Raw genomic sequence first — 23319 nt, forward strand, 5'->3', positions numbered from 1 at the left:
GGTATCAAATTAGGTGTAGATATGTCATTACTAGGGACAGGCAGTCATCCTAATGTAAAAGTTAATTATTAGTTAATTATTAGTAGTTTCTAACTAAAGCTTTTTTTTAATGATGGAGAAAGATTCATGTATTCAATAATACAACATAACATGTTCATCATCTTATAATTCCATTAATTATGAAATCGGCCACGTATGGGGGTTGCCAAATGATATTTAAATAATATGGAATTTAAAATAAAGAACATAGTTATAATTTAGTAACTGACTGCATGCACTTAGTACACAATTCTGTGATTGTGAGGATGTAACTACATACATTTACAGCTGGTTTCACAGACCCTGATTAGTGCTAATTCTGAACTACCTAATGTTAGTTTAGGCAAGGAAGTTCAAGACTAGTGCTAATCTGGTTCTGTGACACCAGACGTAAGTTATTTTCATGATCATTTCATTTTATGTAAGTGCATGTCCTAAATAATGATAATACCTCAACCATGCAGTTTTTAAACCCTCTGTAGTTAAAATTGGTGAACAGTTAGGTCCGCTATGAGAAAGAGGAATAGTCATAAATATGGCATTGTTGTAGTTTATTAATTCCATAATGTAGTCAGGAATATTCTTTGTGTGGTCACTGTGGGGAACAGAAGCGGCACTAGTGTGAAGATATGCTAACTAATGCTACTACACAGCAAGGAATTTCATACCACAGAGGTGGAATGCTCATTAATATTTAATAAGAGTGATTGCTTTCAGTTGGGTCTTATGTTCATAGATCCAGGCTATTTTTAGGTTTCATCCTAGATGAAAACCCCATGGAATACAATACCAGCGACAAGCAAACATTAATGGAAGTGCAATATTATCTTTTGCTATACATTCAAAGGACATGTTGCCATTAAAGGAAAACTCTGACATACATACATACATACAATTGCAGTTATCTGTAGTAGCTTTCTTCAAAGTCATTTCCATGCGTAAAATACCTATCAGCTGTAACTGGTATTCCTACACAGATAAAGAGGCATTAACACATAACCCTGATCGTCTACTGTTAATCATCCCTGGTAATTTTGTTCGGCCCTAGTCAAACATTGCTTTCTTCTGATGCCAGTCTCTTCTCCACAAATATGATTGTCCCTGATAATTTGGTTCAGTCCTAATCAGACTTTGCTTTCTTCTTTTGCCAGTCTCTTCCATAGAATGGGATAATGATCTTTCAGTCACTTCTGAAGCTTTCTTGTGTGATTAATTGCCATGAAGTTGTTTTTCTTTAGTTTATGGCTTTTTTGCATTATTTTGTACTGTAGGTGTATTGTAGTGTAATTCTCTTCATTGCTGTATTTTTAGTGCCATATTATTGTGACACAACTTAAGATGTAATTTTATAAATGCTATACAGTATGTTTTTTGTTTTTTTTTTGCACACTATGGCCAGAGGGATATCACAGAAAAAAAATAGATTGCAAGTGAAACACTACTGAGAGCAGCCAAAACATAGCTGGCCATGACGTTTGAAAAGGCTTTGCAATCAGTGGTTAATTAATTGTTAATGCTGATAGCAAATAATTTAAGATTAGATAACCCATGAGACCAACAAGCATAGTGGATTTCTGTGAAAAAAACAAAACAAATATGACCTTGCCAGTATCTTCATAGAACACAGTTCAAGTACTAGACGATTTTGAATCAAGAGATGTATTTATAAAAGAGATATTCTGCTAATCTTGATAGATGTTTTTCTATTATAATTTTATATTAAACAACTACATTTAAGCAATAATACCTGGCACAGAGGGCATTACCAGAGATCACTGACTTGTTTCTTGAAGAATTGAGCTTGGGCTAAGATTAGCCAATAGGGTTGCAGGTTTTCCAGCCACTGACTTACATTTGTTGTTAATTTTGTGCTAAAGAAAGCTGAAGGACAGTGGCACTGGGTATGGTTAGGTACAGCGCTGGCAGACACCTGTAGAGCTTCCCATTCACAGTCCTCACCTTGAACACCCCTTGAACACATTCACACCTGGACCTTTTGTCTAATTTGTCCTGGTGCTGATGCTTATTAACTGAGCCGGATTGAGGGGTTTATGAATTTGTCTACATTTTTGCAGCCACATGTTCCCCCGATTACAATATGAAGTTCCAAAATCACATAACACAATGTGTTTTCTTAACTTTTGCTTCTTTTTGTGTTATACATAAACATTTTACTAACTAACAGATGTTTTGCTACAGCAAGTACATTGCAATCCATGGCCTGTGTGATAAAACCTGGTTAACACCTTATCTTTTTAGAACTGCACAGAGCCTAATACTGAATACTAATGAACAGTACCTTGTTAAACATAATGATCCAATAGATGCAGACAACTTGTGTCCAGTCCATTCAAACTAACATGGGAAGAGTGGCAGTTACATTGTTTATTTGTTTATTCAGCAGACGCCTTTATCCAAGGCAACTTACAGAGACTAGGATGTGTGAACTATGCATCAGCTGCAGAGTCACTTACAATTACATCTCACCTGAAAAACGGAGCACAAGGAGGTTAAGTAACTTGCTCAGGGTCACACAATGAGTCAGTGGCTGAGGTGGGATTTGAACCGGGGACCTCCTGGTTACAAGCCCTTTATCTTTAATCACTGGACCACACAGCCTCCTAAATACAGATATATACAACACCTTGCTTGTTTGACTGTCTGATGTCTTTCTTTCTTTCAAGTTTTGATAACAACACATCAAATATGTCATTTGCTTTACTCTGTTAAACCATGTAAATGATCATTCTACCTGCTTTGACTGCTATACAACTTTCAGTATGGGTCAAGTTATGTCTGGTTTATTTATGATTATGAATTATATAGGAATTGTGATCAGGGTATTAAACAGTTAAAATAGGGGGTGGTTAAAGTTCAGCAAGTGACGTCTTAATTCATGTTTCATTTTGTTTGTCTCCCTGTTGGTTGTGTTGCAGGTGAAATTGCTGGGGGTTTATTTCATTTCCTCCCAAGAGTTCCTAGCCAATGCTTATGTTCTGGCTGTCCTTCTGTTCTTTGCCCTTCTCCTCCAAAGGACATTCCTCCAGGCATCCTATTATGTGGCAATCGAAACTGGGATTAATCTGAGAGGAGCAATACAGGTACTGTTGTTTTTTCTAAATTGTTTACAGTTCTTATGTCTCACGATTCCTTTCTTACAGTGCAAATTAAATAAAGATCAGCATCCCAGAGGAAATAATCCTGGTACCAAATGTTATTTTATACTTAAAAAATAATGATATCTATGTCATACTCATTATCTTGAATAGAGGGGGATGGGGGATTAATGACTACTTTGTCACAGGAATCTTGTAAAGGTTTACCTAAATGTATGTACACAAATCTGTCCTTAACACAAAGGTGATTGGAAGTACTGTAATGTTTACTGAAGCTGACAAAAAGGTTAGCAGGCACAATTAAATACATCTATAAGGGATGTATTTTGTTTCCTCCTACCGCTATAAATGTACACAGCAAAAATGTTCCCTAAAGACAATTGCCTTTTTGTTAGCTTTAGTTTAGCATTGCAATACATACATTTGAATATTGTTTTTAGCAGAAATACCTCAAATAATTATATTGAGCATATTAAATATTTTGTAAATGACTGCTTTTATTAAGTTAATTAGCATGAAACACAGTTAATAACAAGTAAAATAAATACACAATCACAAGAGTTTAGTATTTGAACTAAAAGTACATTCATGACTTTTCATATTCCCTTACTTTTTTTCTAGACAAAAATTTACAATAAAATAATGCGCCTCTGCACTTCGAATATGTCTATGGGAGAGATGACAGTGGGGCAGATTTGCAATCTGGTTGCCATAGACACAAACCAGCTGATGTGGTTCTTCTTCCTTTGTCCTAACCTTTGGGCCATGCCAGTACAAGTAAGAGAAATGTCTTGATTCAGATTTTAGACATCAAAGAGACCGGTCTCCAGCCAGCTGCTTACATTTCTGTTTTGTGCATTGGAAACAAGCTTGGATTCACTGCTCTGAAATTAGATCTAACAGCCCTATATTATAAAGTGTAGAAGCTTGCTGATCCTGTGATAGGCATTGCAGTGATTGAACATGATCTAAGAAGGGTGTTGCTGTGTGGTCCACTTAATTATAGGACACTAAAAAAAATCTATTGAATTATGTCTCAACAGAGAAGCAAGACCAACTGGTTTCTAACTAAAGTTATATTTATTTTTAAACGATGGAGAAAATATTTCATTCTGCTGTACAAGATTAATGTATGAAATAATACTATATGGCATGTTCAGCATCTAATATTTCTATTAATTATGAAAATGGACACATATGGGAGTTGAAATACTTTAAATATATTTTTCAATAATATGGAATTTAAAATAGAGAAATAGAATGCATGATAAATCTAGATTGATGCTTGAGTTTATTTAACAATACTCTATAATAGTTATGTGCGTACAAAACAATATTTAACCCTTCAAAACAGACACACAAAGAAACATCTACGGAAAATCTGTTCCTCACATGACTTGACTGGAATGAGGATGGATGTTCAGCCGCAGTACATCCCAGTTCAGAATCTGCAACAGCTGTTTAGGTTAACATGGGGCAGCAGTGTGGAGTAGTGGTTAGGGCTCTGGACTCTAGACCGGAGGGTTGTGGGTTCAATCCCCAGTGGGGGACACTGCTGCTGTACCCTTGAGCAAGGTTCCTTACGTAAATTGCTCCAGTAAAAACCCAACTGTATAAATGGGTAATTGTATGTAAAAATAATGTGATACCTGTATAATGTGAAATAATGTATAATGTGATATCTTGTAACAATTGTAAGTCGCCCTGGATAAGGGCGTCTGCTAAGAAATAAATAATAATAATAAAAATAACGTATTAATGGACAGAGCCCAGTTGGGATGAACAGAACACAAATGAAGCAGGGTATACATTAGGTTGCAGTTGGATTTATACCAGAGATTGATGGATAGCTCACAAATTACTATTTGTTTAAATGTTATAATAAGGCATTTCCCAAGCCAAGATATCCATCTTTCATTTGTTTGCATGCCATTTGATACACAGGGTGGAAATAACCTATTACGGCAAGAGGATGATGCTTCCTGGATTACTGTCAATCAAGTGCTCTTGAGCTGTAATATTGAACAGTCATTTTGTTTAGGGGACTAATTATATATTGTCTATATTTCTTTATTTGATATATTGCTTATGAATGCCTTCCTGCTTTTGATATTAGGGGCACCTGAAACCCTAGCTACAGTGCTGGAAATATATGCACCATAAATCAGTGAGCTTTGCTTAAATTAAATCGGTCCGTAAGTAACAACCCTTTTCCCAGAAGGATGTAAATGGAATTTCGTGTTCACATTGTGAAGAATGATGTATTGAATTGAGTGTTAAAGCAATATACAAATGCAGTTGTGATACAGACTGTTATTATTGAAGCTATTGGTGCAAGTCCATCTCAATGTATCAAAGTCTTAAAAGTAAATGATAGACACAGAACTGCACTTTCATGTGTGACGATATTAACAAACCACCCTAAAATGTCTCAGCCAGATTTTTCACAAACCTTATTTCAGTGTATTTCTACTGTTTGTATTAATGTGAATACGTAAATCAATAAATCACCCCTGGGAGGGAAACACCAGAAGAATAAATAAAAAGTTAAAGAGCAGGCATATTAGGATCCCCCACTATTTAGATCATTAAAATAGACAACGATATCAGAACGGTCAAGGAGGTTTTTATAGTTTTCAAAAAACAAGATTATCTTGTTTTCATTCTCCTCCAAACTAAATGGATAGACACTCAGATGTGATAGACTTGCAGGTTCCCTGTGGAATTATATCAAGCAAACACATTGCAGACCCAATACGCAATAATATAGGAGGCTGTGTGGTCCAGTGGTTAAAGAAAAGGGCTTGCAACCAGGAGGTCCCCGGTTCAAATCCCACCTCAGCCACTGACTCATTGTGTGACCCTGAGCAAGTCACTTAACCTCCTTGTGCTCCGTCTTTCGGGTGAGACGTAATTGTAAGTGACTCTGCAGCTGATGCATAGTTCACACACCCTAGTCTCTGTAAGTCACCTTGGATAAAGGCGTCTGCTAAATAAACAAATAAATAAACAAATAATAATTCAATTGACAATAATGATACTTCAATCCACTCCACTCTGGACATTTAGAGTTTTAGGACTGGATACCTCTGTTCTATTTCTTGCTTGGTAGTGTTCTTACAGTTAAGTGTTCTCATAAAAAATGCAACTGAGATACTGAAATTCAGCTGGTGAAATGTAAATGTGAAGAACATTTGAAATTTTATAAGATTTAGTATGTAATCATCCCACTTCATCTCTGCCTACTGACAGATAAAATCTAATTGAGTTCCCGGACATCTTGAGCTGTTTAATAATGGGGATTAAAACCCATCTCAGTAACTCAGGAAAAAGACAAAGAAAAGAAAAATCAGACAGGAGAAACAAGCTCTGATATGCTAAGGGGTGTAGGGAAATGCCAATTGTTTTTGTATCTATTTTGCATTTTATGTAGACACCAGGTGGCTCATGAAGAAGACATACTGCAAGCACAGGTTACTCACAGACAGTGTAACAGCATCAGCCTTCACAAGAGCAATCATTTGAGGAGCTGCAATAAATCATCTAGAAAAATAAGGGTAGAGCTGGGGCATCCAAGGTCACTGATTAGAGTATCCAAAGCCTAACATTTTTATTGCACCCACAGAAATACAGTGTATAAGAATGATTTTGTATTTATTGTGTGTGGAATACTAGCTTTTATTGACCAAGCATAAAACCCAATGCTACTTTAAAAAAAAAAACAATCTGTTGAAATGCATGCTATATTTAGTGAATGGTGTGGAATGGAGACTTATTCAAAGGTCTGCTTTACCAAACGATCTTCAAAGTAATGACTTAAAGATGAGCTTCAGTACTGGCAGATATGTCCTCACGCACGCATAGCTGTCAAGAGGCCACCAATTAAAAAGCAAAATAAATATTACTACTCTGAAATGTACACTGATCTTTTACTGATTACAGGAGACTGTAATATTTTGTAGCTATTAATTCCACTGTAAATCCAGTAACTATCAAGGTCCTCCAGTTTGGGATTAAACCTATTATTTATGGCACTACTATCCTTTAGCGGCTTCTAGGAAAATAACCAAATGACAACAACTTTGAAGATGATATTATTTGAAGATTAGATTTATTATAGTACTTACTGTAAATGATGAATACCATTGATAAGATGTTTTCCAATTCTGTTCCAGATTGTTGTGGGTGTGATACTCCTGTACTACCTCCTTGGTATTAGTGCCTTAATTGGAGCAACAGTGATTGCAGTACTTGCACCTGTACAGTATTTTGTGGCTACAAAACTGTCCCAAGCACAAAAAAGCACTTTAGTGAGTACAACATATTTCTTTCTTTCTTTCTTTCTTTCTTTCTTTTGGTCTTTCTTCATCTATTAAGGGCTTTTGAAACAGTTTTAGTTTGTATTAATATTGTTAATTGTTTTCTATGTCAATAACAGAATATACTAAATGAAACTCAGGGTGCACTTCTGAGTCTCTGCACCACAAGGTGGCACAAGAAAAATACTGAATATGGGATACAGAAGTACAGAACAAGACCCAGCACATTGTTTAGACTATATTCATGGTTCAGCCTGTTGTCGTCGGTGGTCCATTGGGTTCCCCATTGGATTCCATCACTGTTTAGATTGACAAATAGACCCCATGGCTCTACTCTGTATTTCATAGTGTTTTCTTTTGGTTTGAACCCTGTGAATTTGACCTCAATAAATAACAACCATGTCTGTTTTTCAGGAGTATTCCAATGAACGTTTGAAGAAAACCACTGAGCTCCTGCGGGGGATCAAACTCCTGAAGCTTTACGCTTGGGAGCACATTTTCCATGATAGTGTTGAGGAGACACGACACAAGGAGATGACGAGTCTCAAGGCTTTCGCTCTTTACACTTCCATTTCCAGTGAGTACTTGCTGCAGGCTCAATGTTCTTATGTTCTAATGTTTCCACAGCCTTGAGCAAAACATTGGTAACCTTTTCAATCTGAGATTCTGTTTTAAATGTCCATTCATGTATGCCGCCTTTGGTCACTAATTTAATAGTATGTCCAATCTCTCTAGCTGCTACATTACAAGCATAGGTTAGCAAGGGCTTGTGTCCTACATTTCTTATTTGCTTATAAAAATCAGAACTTGTTTTCCTCAAGTTATAGACTACAATGAGTGTGAAAGTAATTTTAAAGTTGTTACCATGACTTCAAATTAGATCAATTAAATGAATGGAAATAAGCCAGGGGATCATTGCTTTGAGCGCACAGATAAAATAAAAGGAAAAAATCCAGTATGTTGTAGCCTGTTGCATTTTATCAACGCTTTACAAGACTTGTAATATGTAAATATATATGATTAGGAAGTATAGAACATTAAGTGTATAACAGCTTATAATTTGCTGTAGCCTTCTTTATTGATAGTCTGGAAATACAATGAAGCTTGCTTACAATAATCAATGTACTATACAGTATGTATGTATGTGTGTGTGCGTGCGTGCGTGTGTGTGTGTGTGTGAAAGCAGGTTTTGGAAAATGTTTGATTTTTTGTAATCCTGTAAAGTATGAGTTTATCTTTTTGGGAATCACACCTGTTTGGATACTTGAAAATGTGGTCTAGTCACATATATTCTTACAATTTAACCTATAAATAAGCAGACAAATATCTACTGAGCAATATTACAGAAAGCACAATATTCTAATCAAGTTGATATTTTTACAGTCTTACCAGTGTGAGTTCCTCATTTAATTCTGTCTATAACTTTGCAATAGAAAACAAACTTAATAACCTTATTAATTAGTACTTTCATCAGGTTTTTTTTTACAATGCCTCTCTATGAGATTAACTACTGTAGATAACATTTTCCTTACAGTAGTTTGTTAATATTCTATATAACTCAATTACCCTTTCAATATAAAGTTCTCAACCCTATGAAGTTTCTTGATTCAGACTGCCTTTTTCTCTCAGGACATACCTTAATTACACCCAAATTACAGGCTGAAGTCACAGGGATATCAAGACTAGATATGCTACTTAGCAAACATGGCAGGTGAAATACCAGACCAGTCCTGTTGGCTTAAAAGAAGCCAACAAATGAACTCAAAACACTCATAAACTGTGCTGGAAGTTTAATCTTATCTTGTTCCAGTGATTTGATTTCCTACACCAGTCGTATTACTCTGAAGACAGAAAGACAGGATTATTGTCATGATAGGAACTTTCATTTCCTGAAGCTCTGGAAGGATTTTTCTTATTGAATTATACATTAAGGGTATTGCTTTTTTTTGTTTTTAAAGAATAGCTACTTAATCTAAATTTAAATTAAAATAAACAATTGTCAGAGATACTGTCCCTATTCTCTTTAGAAAATGCCAAGCTCAATTGACAATAAGTATGTGTCTTTTCATTGCAGTCTTCATGAATGCAGCTATACCCATTGCAGCAGTGCTGACTGTAAGTATAACTGTTAGTAATGTGTCTCTACCCTCAGGTTTACAATAAATGCACTAACGTTATAGTCAACACTCATTAAACGTATTGGCCTATAACTATAATCTGTCTTATTAACTATACTGTAGACGTACATATCTTAGCAAGATCTGGTATACAGAACTGTTTTATATTACAGTACGCTTTTTGTTCCTTAGACATACAGTAACTAGATTTCAAAACCCTATGAGATATATGTCATAAAAAAGGATTAAGGAAAACCCTATCAGGGCAATTTGCTTAATAATATCATATTGCATTAAGCTGAGGACTGGGAACCAATGCTGGAATAGTCTAGCTGTAACCCAGGGTGTATAGGAAAGGCTTGCAGTGACAATGATGTGGTGACACTCAGATGTGGTATCCTTGGTAAACTATCCAACAGATATTTTTGTATATAAAAGTATATAAAAAGAAAGAAGGACTAACTACTATTTAGTACCTATTTAAATCTGTCACACTCTATATAATAAGAATAGGGTCTGCTGTCATTTAACTTAAATGCATCACAAGAGCAACTATGCAGACAAATGATAATACAGCAACCATCAATTTTTTTGACTTTTAAAAATGTATGTATCAGAATTAGTCATATATATATATATATATATATATATATATATATATATATATATATATATATATATATTTGTGCAGTTTTTCTTTCCTAAAGGCAATTGTTTTGCATTTTGCAGACATTTGTGGTCCATGCTCACCTGTCTGAGGATGCTGACCTCTCACCAGCTGTAGCCTTTGCCTCGCTCTCCCTGTTCCACATCTTGGTCACTCCCCTGTTTCTGCTTTCCAGCGTGGTACGCTCAACTGTCAAAGCCCTGGTCAGGTAGGCTAAAGTTTACTATTTTTTGCAATGCAAATGATATTTAAGGATGTGTTTTTCAGTTTATATATCACTGAGCTGTTGGTTCAAACCATGTTTAATACTTAACTGTGGTACACATACAGCAGGAATCCTTCCATTCTTTATTTCTAGTTTAGAATCATTAGCATTTTTTTCCATCCATTTAATGGTATGTGGCACCACAAGATCAATGAAGATCTAAAATGTTTTGATTAAACAATAGTTTCTATGATCATTCTATATCTTGTTTTCCTCATACATTTCTAATGTGGTTTATGGTACACTTCATTTGATTTTCACTGACCCTGTATTCATTTAATGTAATTTTCCTTCTTCAATATTCAGAATTGATAGTGCATTGGGGTATTTGAGTGCAACTTCGTTGCTGGATCGTGTTTTATGAATTCATGTTCCACACAGTGCATCTTAGAAAAAAACAGTCGTATGTTTTACTTGCAATTTCTGAGGTGTGGAAGAGTAATATTGTCAGGTTTAACAAGGGCTGCAGAATCTGATCTCACTCACTTTACAATGTGTTAATAACTTCTAATAAGAAAAAGGGAATGTGCATCAATACTATTTCACTTTCTAATGAATGATACCCTTTTTACACGAACCTAAATATTACCTGCATCATGTTTTGTAAATTGTGAATGAAGTGAATTGTTATCACATGGTTTATTTTTGTAGTCTGAACAGGGTCTCTGTGGAATTGAGATCTCTAGTAAATCATCTTGAGCCAGACATCGGGTGATACAATTTCTCTTAAATATGTGACCTACTTTTTACAGTCCTTAAAAGATATTAAGGTTTTCCGTTCACTTAAGAGGGAACACTATATAAGTGGTTGAATTTCTTGTAAGCATTAACATGGTACATGATCTTGTTCTTAAATAAACAGAGCTCCTGGAGTCCCAGACTGGCTGCTGGTTTATTTCACTTATATCACACAATTAATTCATAACCATCTGTTGGGTGGAAAAACAAGGTAATTGTAAAAGTAAATGGAGCCTAAAGCCGCAGCATTAACCACAATAGTTTCTACTCAAACCACTCTATCAGAGCAGATTCAATAACACCCAGGCAGCTTCCTGTAACATTATGAGCAGTAATGTGTATTCCTGCTCAATTGACAGAACACTTAATAAGGTAATTCTTTTCTTACTCAGAGTTTTAAATGTAACATGTCTTTATCTATAATTATGTTTAATGAATAGGAGTACTGGTACATAAATAAAGGTTATTCCGATATAATGACCATCTTTGTTCTGCCATAATGGCTGAAGCGGTTTGAGCAATTTTGGTATTTCCAAACGTTCGGGTCTTTGAAATATTTCATCCACAATATGGTGGTTGCTAAGCGACTTTAAAATAAAGCTGTGCCACTCAACCTTTAACATACGAGGCATTGTCTCCCATTGAATAATGCCAAAAATCTATGCTACTGATATTAACCAGCTGCCATCATTGGCTATGAATAAATATATTCTATTTTACTGTTGCTTCATTACACAGCAAACAGTTCAAAGTCTGCTGAAAAGGTTGTTGGCTTGAGGTATTCATTTTCAGTTAACTAAGTAACAGCTTTAATGTGTTTGACACCTCAAAGGTACATTTACTACATTATAATTAGGGCTTCTGATTTTCAGTTTTAACCGATAAAACCCAATAACCCCCCACCCCCCGATACAAAAAAAATGAAATCGGTGGATAGCCAATAAACACCGGAAAACACCAGAAAAACTGGAAACGGTTAATCAATTCACATTGACTTTACCATTTTTCCATTAAAAAAATAAAACTGCATTCCTGACTTGCATCTATCATTGATTCGTTCTGAATACTTTAAACCCACCCCAACTACTGAGTGACAGCACATTCCTACATTTCTATTGGAGACTCCGCTTTAGAGATTTAAAACAAGATTACAATCAGAATGGAGGTTTGTTCGCGGGATTTAAAGCTGTATTACAGTTAAGATATGGAGGATTTAAAACAGAATTGTGGCGAAATGTACAAAAATGTCTACACACAAAAACCCCAGAAGAATGTGCCCGTTACCATAGGGATTTCATTGTGGAAGGTACAACTTAAGTGTACAAGTACTGTTGAGTTACTACTATACATATTTTGACAGAAATGCTCAAGCGTTTTGGAAAGTAACTGAAAACACTAATTTCATACAGTATATAAAAAACGAAAGCCCCGAAAAAAACCTGATTTACATAAAACTCAAAAATAGCTAAAAATACAATTAATAAAACCCGAAATACAGAAGCCCTTATAATTAAAAGGTGTTTTTATTCAGTTATCTTGTATTTACAGTTAATTCTATGTGCAGCACTACATTTCTCAAAAGATAGATCTGATGATATCATCTAGACTATTAGTTTAAGTGAACAAATGAAACAGCTTTTATTAAATGCCCATTTACTTCTTGATTTATCTTACATTATGTCTTGATGAGGTGAACTAATACAAGCACGTTTCTCTCTCACCCTCAGTGTGCAGAAATTGAGCGAGTTCTTCTCTAGTGAAGAGATTGGAGAGGAGCACGAGTACAAGGCCGCTGTGCAGCTGAGCTCTGGCAGCCACACCAAATACCAGGCCTTTGTGAGTAAAAGCAGAACTTTCCAGTCAGGCCCCAGCTGTTTAATCCCTCACACATTCCTTTAGAGGCATGACAACAATCTTCTCACTTCCTGCTGTCCTCAGAACATTAATACCAGTAATCGTGGGAGCCCAAATCCAGTGTAATACAAGCTGTATTTGGAGTAATGAGCTAGGATTTCTTTGTACTTGACTTGCTTTGTTTTGGTTGGTGTTTTACAATCCTTTGACACTCTTCTTTTTGGTCCCGTTCCCACACAGCCCCTAAAAGTTGTTAACCGCAAACGGCCTGCTCGGGAGGACTGGAGCAGTTACAGCTCCCAGAGAGAGACGGAGAAGGAGACATCAGTGGAAGAGGATGTTTGTATCAAGGTGAAAGAACAGTCTATATTACCCAACACTCACCGCTGGCTTTTAAGACCAAACTGCTGAATAGAACTTGGGTGGTAAAGCATGTTAACGGTAGTTAATGCTAGAGCCACTGTATTGTAAGAATTTAAACATACACATAAAAAGTCAGGTATGTGTTGCTTCCACTGACTTTTACTGAATCAGTCATTTGGCTTGGCAGCAGTGCCTTTATTCAAACTGTACAATGTTATCATAGAAACTCATAGCTCCCCCAATGAAAGTAAATAGCAGAGAGATGTATTCAAATAACAATGTTCATCTGTGCTTTGCAAGAGGTATGCTAAGAATCATGTTATTGTATTTATTTGTTTGTATGTATTTATTAATTTGATAGGAATATATGTGGCTACAAAATCTGGAAATGCCTGCAGGAGTTAGCGATGTTAACTGGTATCAGCATCAGTGATAGTAATAGAAAGTTTATGCAAAACCAATTACTCTCATATCTATCCTTTCAACCAGCCTCTTTTAGTACTTGTTACCTGAATGGGTTTCCCCTTGTAAACTGCAATAAACTCATGTGCTTCTTTTAATTGCTGTTCTTGTATTTAAACAGATTACAAATGGATATTTCACTTGGATGCCTGATGGATCTCCTACATTGTCCAATATTGATATAAGGATTCCTTATGGTAAGGGGGAAAAAAGTTACATTTTGAATATTTAAAAATAAACTTTTATAATATGAGTCCTTTATATTAATTGTTTTTATTGACTTTATTTTATAGGCCAATTGACTATGATTGTAGGACAGGTGGGTTGTGGGAAATCGTCTTTACTCCTGGCAGCCCTCGGAGAAATGCAGAAGATTTCTGGAAGTGTTTACTGGAACAGGTATATGGAGCTTCTCAAATGTCTCGCATAGCTAGGTTTATAAGTGGTGACTAATTAAAACCATGGCAGCTGTCATATGTACTTCAGCAAACAGATACAGCTAATATTAGAACTTAGTCAGATACATGCTCAGTACCAAATATACTGACCCTTTTAGCTGGCATGTTTATTTACTTGCCTGGATCTTATTTTCTTCTTTTCTAGCCGTTTGCCAAATACAGCAGATAGTTCCTTATTAGTTGTCCTTTTGAGTTTAAAAGGGACAGGTCATGTTGATAAACAGTACTAATACTGGAAGGCATCTTTAAGCGTTTAGGATAAATGTTCCTGTCTTGCATCTGGGCTGGACTTCAAGACCTTGTTCCAGTATAATAAGCATCAAAGGACTCTTCATGACTCAAAATCAATCTTTCCCTTAGGGATGTACAAACGACTGATTGTTTAGTGAGGTTTGTTCCTGCAAAACAAAGTTTACAGCAGTCTTGTGTTACAGTTTGTTTGTTTGTTTGTATTTAAAAACACAGGATATTTTATTATATTAAATCATTGACTGTTCTATAGTTATGTAAAAAGAATCTTTGTCCCCAAAGAAGAGCAAACTTGGGTTTGATGTCTTGCTTGAAAATATACCAAAAAACCCCTAAAACCACTGAGCTGTGGCCTGGAGAGGAGACACCCCCAAATGAGCCTCTGACTCAACTCCTGCAGAACCCTCACTGTCCAATCAAACATCTAATCATCCACTATTTCTTAAGTCTCTCAAGATCCACATTCAATGATGTGTCTTTAGATTGAATAAAAACAGATATGCTGGTGTATTATATAGTATAGATTAGAGCTTGTAAGAAGTGAAGCAATTAGTAGTTGTTCAGTACTTGTTTTTTCAGTGGCGCAAAACAGTGTAACAGTGACAAGGTACCATAGGGAGGGCTAGTAACCATGACACAGCAAAATGCAGGTCTGCCCTAACATTGCAAAAATGTGATAATGCTAATGGCTAAAACATTGACCATTAATTATACATTTGGATAATGCATGTTATATGTTATATGTACAAAATAATGTATCATGGAAATGAATTGAATACCATGATTAAATGTAATTGTTTTTGTTTGTTTTTTCTTAAAGCCACAGAAAACTGTGCAGCTCTATTAGTCATCTGCCATTAAGAATCATTACAACAAAATTATCTGCTGTTGTAATTGCTGCTGAGATTCTATTTCAGCCTTTAATTATATTGTACTATACTCAGCCAAACAAATACAGGAAGCATAGAAATAACATTATTTATTTTTTTTTCTGCTTTTCAGTTTGAAGATGTAGTGTAAAACTCCAGCAGTAGCAGTAGAATGCCCATTTGGCTCAAGTCTGTCCATCTCCCCCAGTAAACTGATATATTACAGTGTGAAGAAGACAGAACTACTGAAGAATGTAAACAGACACCAGACACAGTTGATTCAATATTGTAAAATTAGAAAGAAGAAGCTGAGGGAACACTAAACCACTTTGTGGCTTGGAGCTTGGTTTCAGGAGACTAGGTTTCAGGCCACTGCATGGCACGCCAGGAGAGACTTGGGGTTTTGCCTCAAACTTGGTCTCCTGGTCTCCTGGAACCAGCTTTCAAGCCACTGTTCCTGAAAATGTGACTGCATGTTCCCTCAACTTTAGGTACACCTGCATGTTTCTGTGTTGTAAAATTGAAATTGTTTCCCTTTCAGATAAACCAAAAATGTAACACTGGAGCAAGGCTCACATAGTTATTAATGTTGTTTCAATCATCAGCACCTCTTCAGCAAGTTTACAGGCTGTTTGCCATTCGGTCAGATTACATGTAACTTAACCGATGGCATCACAAACATTGACATCTTTCTGAAGTCTTCTCCTGCACCTGATAGGTGCAAAAGAAATAAGCCCTCTTTGCTTTCCAGCTCCACAGCTGCTGTTGTTATTTTACAGCCATTACTCTTACTAAATAGAGCCAGAGCTCTACACTTACTTATAACGTATGTGCAAAAAGAAAGGGTTGACTGGTGTGATGTGCCAGGGCTGTCATCACTCATTGTTTTTAATACCTTACCTAATTCTTCTTGGTCTCTGTTTCAACAGCATGTCTGATCACAAGTCAGAGGGAGAAGACAGGTATTACTTCTACTATACTACAGTGTCAACTATACCATACATAATAATAATCGGTTGCTTTTCTTAACAAAGATAGATTTAAACAGCCACTCAGTAGAGGCATGAAATATCAGAGATATCTTAATGAATGTACTCTTTTTTTCTTGTTGGGATTCACTTTGTATCATTCTCTGTTATTGTCATCACATCCTGGTGATGTTAAAGCAATCCTGTAGCCTCAACTGAGCTCTTAGAATCATGGCTAGCCTATAGTTACATCTGGTACACTAGAGTGTAACTATTAACGACTAAAAAGACGGACAGGTTAGTGGTTACACTGCAGGGTTCAGGGTTGCTTCATTATACTCCACGGGATAAAGTGCAGACAACTCTATATTCCATCTCCTTCAAGGATGATAAAACCTGCCTGAATCCACACTGTATGTGCTTGGGAACCTATGTAAAATATATCACACTTACTGTATAAGAACTGCTCACAAAATTGTTATGAAACCTGTATGTATATTCCTTAGCACAAGTTTTAGAGGGTTTCAAAGGTCACAGTGATCTGCTGCTACAGTCCTGACCTGTGATTGGTAGGGCTAACGGAGCTGTATCTTGGAGAACCACTGTCTGTTCATTTGTTGTTAGGTTTTTCCACTTGTTAGTAAGAATCTTAATTAATCAATTTACTAAGGTCTACTGAATAATATTGATGTATTGATGTACTCGAAGCTAGACTCATAGTCACTGGTGGGTTTTTTTCTTGTAAGACTCTGTGAGTGAAGCATAATGACATGATAAAGAAGTGGTGTCATTATACACAATCATGATTATCATTCACACTTACACTCACATACTGTAAATGTCTATCAAAGTGTTTCTTTTTGACTTTGCAGCCCCATTGAGAAGGACTCAGCCCTTGATGGTGATGTAAGGTACATGACTTCTTGGCAGAGTTGTAATTGTCTATTTATAAACAGTGTAGCTCAACTAATTTCTTCCCATTGGGAATTAAATGGTGTTTTCCTGATTCCCATAGATTTTCAGAGAGTTCATTATATTATCAGAAATCTATTATCTTTTAATCCCAAAGCTAATTAAGTTGCTATTAATATGTGTTGACATTGAGGACCAAAGCTGTACCAAACACGAAGACTAAAGCTGATGTCTTCTATCTTAAATGTTGCTCAAAGACCTTGATATTTTCTGCTAGATTAAATAAATCATCAGAAGCCTGTAGTAACCATTTTTAATAAAATGAATGCAATACACTACTATAGGTTTTTAATAAACCAAATGCAATACACTAATATAGGTTTTTAATAAACCAAATGCAACACACTAATATAGGTTTTTAATAAACTGAATGTAATACACTACTATAGGTTTTTAATAAACCAAATGCAACACACTAATATAGGTTTTTAATAAACCAAATGCAACACACTAATATAGGTTTTTAATAAACTGAATGTAATACACTACTATAGGTTTTTAATAAACCGAATGCAATACACTAATATAGGTTTCTCTACTACAAAAGTAGAGTGATGGCAAAGACTTTTGTGATACATAACAAAAAATACAAAAATGTAAAACATGTTTTACCATGATGATACTTTACTGCATTATCTTGAAGGTAATGTAAATTAGCCCAGTGATAATGAAAATATAAAATAAAAATGTATACAGAGATGAGAACAGTGGAATTATTGGGCTCTCCTGTGACTGCCACCATTTCCCATTGTATTTTCATTTCATTGTGACTAGAAAAAGAGGATCTGTGGCCTATGCATCCCAGAAGCCCTGGCTTTTAAATGCAACTGTGGTGGAGAACATCATCTTTGAAATGCCCTTCAATAAACAGAGGTAATATCCTGTCTTTTATAATGTTATAAGGAATAACCGTCTCCCTCTTTCCCCATATATATATATATTAGTACAGAGAATTAGGTCATCTGCTATTCTTAATCTACATTAATGACTTAGATTCTGGTATAGTAAGCAAACTTGTTAAATTTGCACATGACACAAAAATAGGAGGCGTGGCAAACACTGTTGCAGCAGCAAAGATCATTCAAAATGATCTAGACAGCATTCAGAACTGGGCAGACACATGGCAAATGACATTTAATAGAGAAAAGTGTAAGGTACTGCACACAGGCAATAAAAATGTGCATTATAAATATCATATGGGAGATACTGAAATTGACGAAGGAATCTATGAAAAAGTCCTAGGAGTTTATGTTGACTCATAAATGTCTTCATCTAGACAATGTGGGGAAGCTATAAAAAAGGCCAACAAGATGCTTGGATATATAGTGAAAAGTGTTGAATTTAAATCAAGGGAAGTAATATTAAAACTTTACAATGCATTAGTAAGACCTCATCTAGAATATTGTGTTCAGTTCTGGTCACCTCGCTACAAAAAGGATACTGCTGCTCTAGAAAGAGTGCAAAGAAGAGCGACCAGAATTATTCCAGATTTAAATGGCATGTCATATGCAGACAGCCTTAAAGAATTGAATCTATTCAGTCTTGAACAAAGAAGACTATGCGGCGATCTGATTCAAGCATTCAAAATTCTAAATGGTATGGACAATGTCGACCCAAGGGACTTTTTCGACCTGAAAAAAGAAACAAGGGCCAGGGGTCACAAATGGAGATTAGATAAAGGGGCATTCAGAACAGAAAATAGTAGGCATTTTTTTACACAGAGTATTGTTAGGGTCTGGAACCAACTCCCCAGTAATGTTGTTGAAGCTGACACCCTGGGATCCTTCAAGAAGCTGCTTGATGAGAGTCTGGGATCAATAAGCTACTAACAACCAAACAAGCAAGATGGGCCGAATGGCCTCCTCTCGTTTGTAAACTTTTTTATGTTCTTCTTATGTTCTAATTCAAAACCAGCAACAGCTCTGTATCCAAGGATAATCAGAATCCAACAGGATACTCATCAATCACTGGAAATCCTTAATTAAGAAGGAAACGAATTGATAAACTGAAAACTCATTATTTTAATTTCTATTTATTTGTATTATTTTTTTTTATTTTTCTACCATCTCTAATATATTAGATAACAATGTTTTTCTAAATGATTTTGCTTAAATATATATTTGCAATTGAACCGAGAAACCAGACTGCATAATCTACTTTTATTGTCTTTCATCCTTTTGATAAATGGATCTTCGAGTTAGGGAAGAAAATGGTATCATGATGATTCATAATGGATATTTACCTAACCTGTGTTAGGTAAATATCCATTATGAATCATCCTGTGACTGCAGTATTTGTCTATCAGAATACGAGTGAGAAGCTGTCAGGTGGGTTGAGCACAGGTTTTATTTACTCTGCTTTTAGTAGGACCTGAGCCAGTTGGTTAATAGACTCCAAACAAAACACTTTGTTCCAATGCTGTTTCCACACACCTTATCTCCACACGTACAAGCAGATCACAAGGTGTCAGTTTGCTACAATGGAAGTGTCTCAGTTCAGTTTAGTGAATGAAATATCTTTTTTTAAAAGCTTTGACCTCTGTGGTGTGTGAGACAATATGGTTTAATATATAAGGGTTTTTAAACTTTAAACTTCAATACAATGCATGGAAACTAGACTATAAGTAAAACCTGCTAGGGACTGTGCATGGGAAATCATTATGCAACAGAAAAAACGCATCTTAGAACCTATATATATTACACTGTTGTGTGCATCTAAAGCATAGTCTAAAACCATTGATGAAACCCTAAAATGTCTTTCTTTACATAATAATTTAACTCTTAAGCATTTGGTTTTATGCTGTAGTGGTAAGTAAATGTTTTTGTTAAACGTTAAATTGCTTTACTATAATATATGGATAAGTACTATAATTGCATCTCAGCTTATACAAGGGAAAAAAAGTAATTTAGCAAAGTTATGTCAAAAAGTTATAATCAAGCCATGTGGCGACACATTGCCTGTATGTGACTTTCCTAACAATTTGTGATGCAATTCTCTGTACCTCCAAGTACCTTCAATATAAACCTTGAAAGCCGTGGAATCCATATATTATAAAAAATAACAAGGGTTCTCGAGTTTCGCTCTTCTGTGGAATTATAAATGCAGCCCATTTATTATTCCATATGCGTTGAAGTATGTATTGATTGTGTTGTGTTCCATTCAGTGAGCTAAGCATATTCCATAACACTCACACTGTATCCAATGCATGTTGGCATTTTCATTATAAATCACACACGCTAGTTTTGTTCAGAACTTGCATGAAGTGGAGACATTACATATTCTCCAAAGATGAGCAAATAAAATTCTCAATTAACATTTATATGAGTGCTGGGATTCTGAGAGATTTCAGTTTCTAATATATATATAATCACTTTCCTTGGACCCTGTTGTTAATATAATGGGAAGCAGGGATGCAGTTTAAAATCTATAACACTATATTTCATTGTGAATGTCATAACCTACTGTTTTGTATTAAATTCCTCAGGTACAAAGCAGTGATTGATGCATGCTCCCTACAGCCAGATATCGACATTCTTCCCCATGGAGACCAGACACAGATAGGAGAGAGGGTCAGTGACATAGTCCTTACCTTACCTATCCAAGTATTGGTTTTGTTTTTGGATCTGCAAGCTTGTGAGGCCTCATTTTGACTTACTTTTGACTGGAAAGACTGCTTTACTTGTTTTAATCCAATGTATACCTTTTTCAATAGATAAAATAACAGTTTAAAACAGCCTATTTCCACAACATTGTGTTTAAAAGTGCATTAAAATACGTATTACCAGTCACTTGAGTTTACCGTCCATGGAGATTGAATGTAGCCCTTGTTATTTCTGAATAATAAGAGGGTAAAAAATATGATAAATAAAATATGGTAAAATGTAGAAACAAATCAGTATTTTGATGCACATACTGTTCTAAGATACATAAAGATAACTACATCCGCAGTTTAAGATGTGTCAGGTCTCCTTGGTGCTAAAACTTAATAGAGTGATGAACATACACATTAAATGAATGTTTTGCAGAAGGTGGAGGAACAAAATTGTATTTGATGTTATCTATGTATGCATCTTCTTGCTGACTAATTTATTAAATATTTTTTATCCATTAATAACTCCAAAAGTGTATGGATAATAAAACAGAACCACAACCTCCTTGTTGTATTGACAGTGCTTAGGATGATTTCAAATAGTATATTGCTATTAATGATCTATTTCTGTAATACAAAATATAACCTGTAAAACTGTATTTATGTGTGGCAGGATGACAGAGGTTTGAGGCTCAGAGACAGTGGAAGGGGCAAAATAATGATCTTTATTAAACAAAAAAATAATCAAAACTAGGCACAAGGGCCAACAAAAAGGTTCAAACAAAATACAGAATTGTAGGCTGGGCATTCACCTTCACTACAGTTTCTTTTTTTCAAAACTAAACTAAACTACACTGCACTGCACTGCACTGCACAGCACAGCACAGCACAGCACAGCACAGCACAGCACAGCAACAAACAAACTCACCCAAAAAAAAAACCCTCTCCCTAACAAAGGGTTTCAGCTGTCTTTTATAGTCTGTGGCTGGAGCCCAATTAACTAATAATTAACAATTAAACACTTAAGGCTCCAGCCACATTCTCACATGCATTTTTACAGAGAGGAATTTAACCCCCTCCCTACCAATCCAAAACAAACCAAGAATCACAAAAACCATAATAAAAATAGTAAAAATACAACAATAACAAAACACAACTTTATAGGGGCGAGCTAGCACCCCATCACATTATGTCATATATTCTTAAATGCTGTTCTTACCACTACTTCCTGCTGTTCCTGCTTTTATTTATATTTTTATATACATACCAGTTTTCTGAGATTCAGGCTTGCCTAGATGTGTTGAGGTCACCATTACCTGTTATGGGAAATGCCTAAGTAACTGAAAAAAACCCAGTAAAACCGGTATCAGTAGAACGATCCTCAATATCTACCCTTAAAGAACAGATTACATTAGAGACCACAAATGAATATCTCTTTTGAACATATCATTAGCTTCTGTGCTATAATTAAGTGTCAGTCAGTTAAATTATGTGTTTGTAAAATAACTTTATTTAACAATAATGCCGTTCCTTTGATTCACTGATGCAATGAATGTGTTTTGCCTTAGGGGATCAATCTGTCAGGGGGGCAGCGCCAACGCATCAGTGTAGCGAGAGCCCTCTACCAACAGACCAACGTGGTGTTTCTGGTGAGTAGGCTGCTTTAATTCATTATAGAGGGGTCTTCAGCATCGTGCGTTTCTTCAATGCAATCCCGCTCTCGGCTCTATGAGCAAAGATCAGCAGGTTAAAGGATCTTGGAATTGCACTGGCAGGGCACAGGACAGCCTTGTTATTAAGAAATGTCCACTCATGAGCTCAGGGTAATCACTTTAATTGATTTTGAAACTTACAATCGATCTGCATTCTCAGAATGGAGTGCATTCTGTCTGTTGCTGCCATAATGCCACTGTCTGTTGAAAAGTAATAACACAGACTGACAGGCAGCCACGAGTGAGGAGAATCCAAACTAAATAACTGAAACGTTAAAAAAAGTCTTTAGTTTCAGTCAAATTCATCAATTTGGATTGGCAAATATGCTAGTGGAATAAAACAAGTTTGGCAAAATATTGCATTCAAGGTTACAGTTTTCTAAGAATACACATTAAAGGTAATCCAAAATAGCGGCTGTGTTATCTGACAGCCTCATTAATAAGACACCACTCATCAGTGGCAAGCTTCCTGGATATTTTTCTTTCATCCTTATTTTTAGCTGTCAATAGGAAATACATTTCATAACAGTCATGCTCTTTATCTTGCTTTATATTCCTGTCC

At 35.6% G+C, this 23319-nt stretch overlaps 1 protein-coding gene across 2 annotated transcripts in view; it reads left to right on the plus strand.

Moving 5' to 3' along the window:
- The window catches only part of LOC117434723 (ATP-binding cassette sub-family C member 8-like), a 52996-nt gene that overhangs the window by 13314 nt on the left and 16363 nt on the right, over positions 1-23319 (plus strand). The window contains exons 8-22 of one of the 2 annotated variants that reach the window (XM_034057348.3): positions 2976-3140; positions 3777-3932; positions 7331-7465; positions 7889-8051; positions 9549-9589; positions 10321-10466; positions 12989-13097; positions 13356-13466; positions 14062-14137; positions 14234-14339; positions 16446-16478; positions 17357-17395; positions 18231-18329; positions 20941-21025; positions 22614-22694. In XM_034057348.3, the coding sequence (XP_033913239.3) occupies positions 2976-3140; positions 3777-3932; positions 7331-7465; positions 7889-8051; positions 9549-9589; positions 10321-10466; positions 12989-13097; positions 13356-13466; positions 14062-14137; positions 14234-14339; positions 16446-16478; positions 17357-17395; positions 18231-18329; positions 20941-21025; positions 22614-22694 (1545 nt within the window). The remainder of the gene's footprint in view (positions 1-2975; positions 3141-3776; positions 3933-7330; positions 7466-7888; positions 8052-9548; positions 9590-10320; positions 10467-12988; positions 13098-13355; positions 13467-14061; positions 14138-14233; positions 14340-16445; positions 16479-17356; positions 17396-18230; positions 18330-20940; positions 21026-22613; positions 22695-23319) is intronic. The other variant, XM_059003205.1, reaches the window with a different exon arrangement.

Source organism: Acipenser ruthenus, chromosome 28, assembly GCF_902713425.1.
Source record: "Acipenser ruthenus chromosome 28, fAciRut3.2 maternal haplotype, whole genome shotgun sequence".
In the NCBI taxonomy this organism is placed as follows: Eukaryota; Metazoa; Chordata; class Actinopteri; order Acipenseriformes; family Acipenseridae; genus Acipenser; species Acipenser ruthenus.